Genomic DNA, 726 nt, shown 5'->3' with positions numbered 1-726 from the left:
CAATAGAAAAAGTCATCAAAGATTCCAAACGACTCACCAGAGTTACATATTACATATTTCCTCGATTAGCCAGCAGCCATTTGTAGACTTATCAGATTCACAAGTAAATTGGTTTAACCTCATTTGCATAACAGTGCTAGGTTCGTTTACTCTTCACAGCGATGCTAAACTGTGTGTTTACTAACGGCGCACGCCAAAACGATCCTTGTCGTCTGGCTGGTAGCTACACCCGGTTGCCACCCAGCCCCCGGTTGGTTTCACTTATATCATTTTATAACCTTGAGAAAGGCATGACCGTTACTCAATCTCATTTCATACCTGCGTCTGTATAAGAAAAACAGCAACAAATACACCGCTTTCTTCTATGTATGAAATCAATGAATTGCAATTATGTCACGAAGACATTACTGCATTGTTAACGATATTTTCCAAGATAAATTACAAGGTGAGAGAAAACAAGAAGAACATTAGCTGCAGTAGCAGCAGCAGCAGCAACGGTAGCTGCAGCAACATTAACAGCAGCAGCAGTAACAGGAACAGCAACATCAAGGGCATCAGTAGCAGCTGCTGCAGCAACAAAATTGACAATAAAGCATTGAACATAATGACGCTAGTCATACATATATACATAAACACATACATACATACATACACACACACACACACACACACACACACACACACACATATATATATATATATATATATATATATATATATATATAT

At 38.3% G+C, this 726-nt stretch overlaps 1 protein-coding gene across 1 annotated transcript in view; it reads right to left on the bottom strand.

Moving 5' to 3' along the window:
* Positions 1-415: 415 nt before the first annotated feature.
* Positions 416-726, bottom strand: part of LOC106875955 (microtubule-associated protein futsch) — a 103,001-nt gene continuing 102,690 nt past the window's right edge. The window contains exon 4 of the mRNA XM_052970976.1: positions 416-567. Within this exon, the coding sequence (XP_052826936.1) occupies positions 416-567 (152 nt within the window). The remainder of the gene's footprint in view (positions 568-726) is intronic.

The sequence above is a fragment of the Octopus bimaculoides genome, chromosome 10, assembly GCF_001194135.2.
Source record: "Octopus bimaculoides isolate UCB-OBI-ISO-001 chromosome 10, ASM119413v2, whole genome shotgun sequence".
NCBI classification, from domain to species: domain Eukaryota; kingdom Metazoa; phylum Mollusca; class Cephalopoda; order Octopoda; family Octopodidae; genus Octopus; species Octopus bimaculoides.
This window is presented reverse-complemented; position numbering and strand designations above follow the sequence as displayed.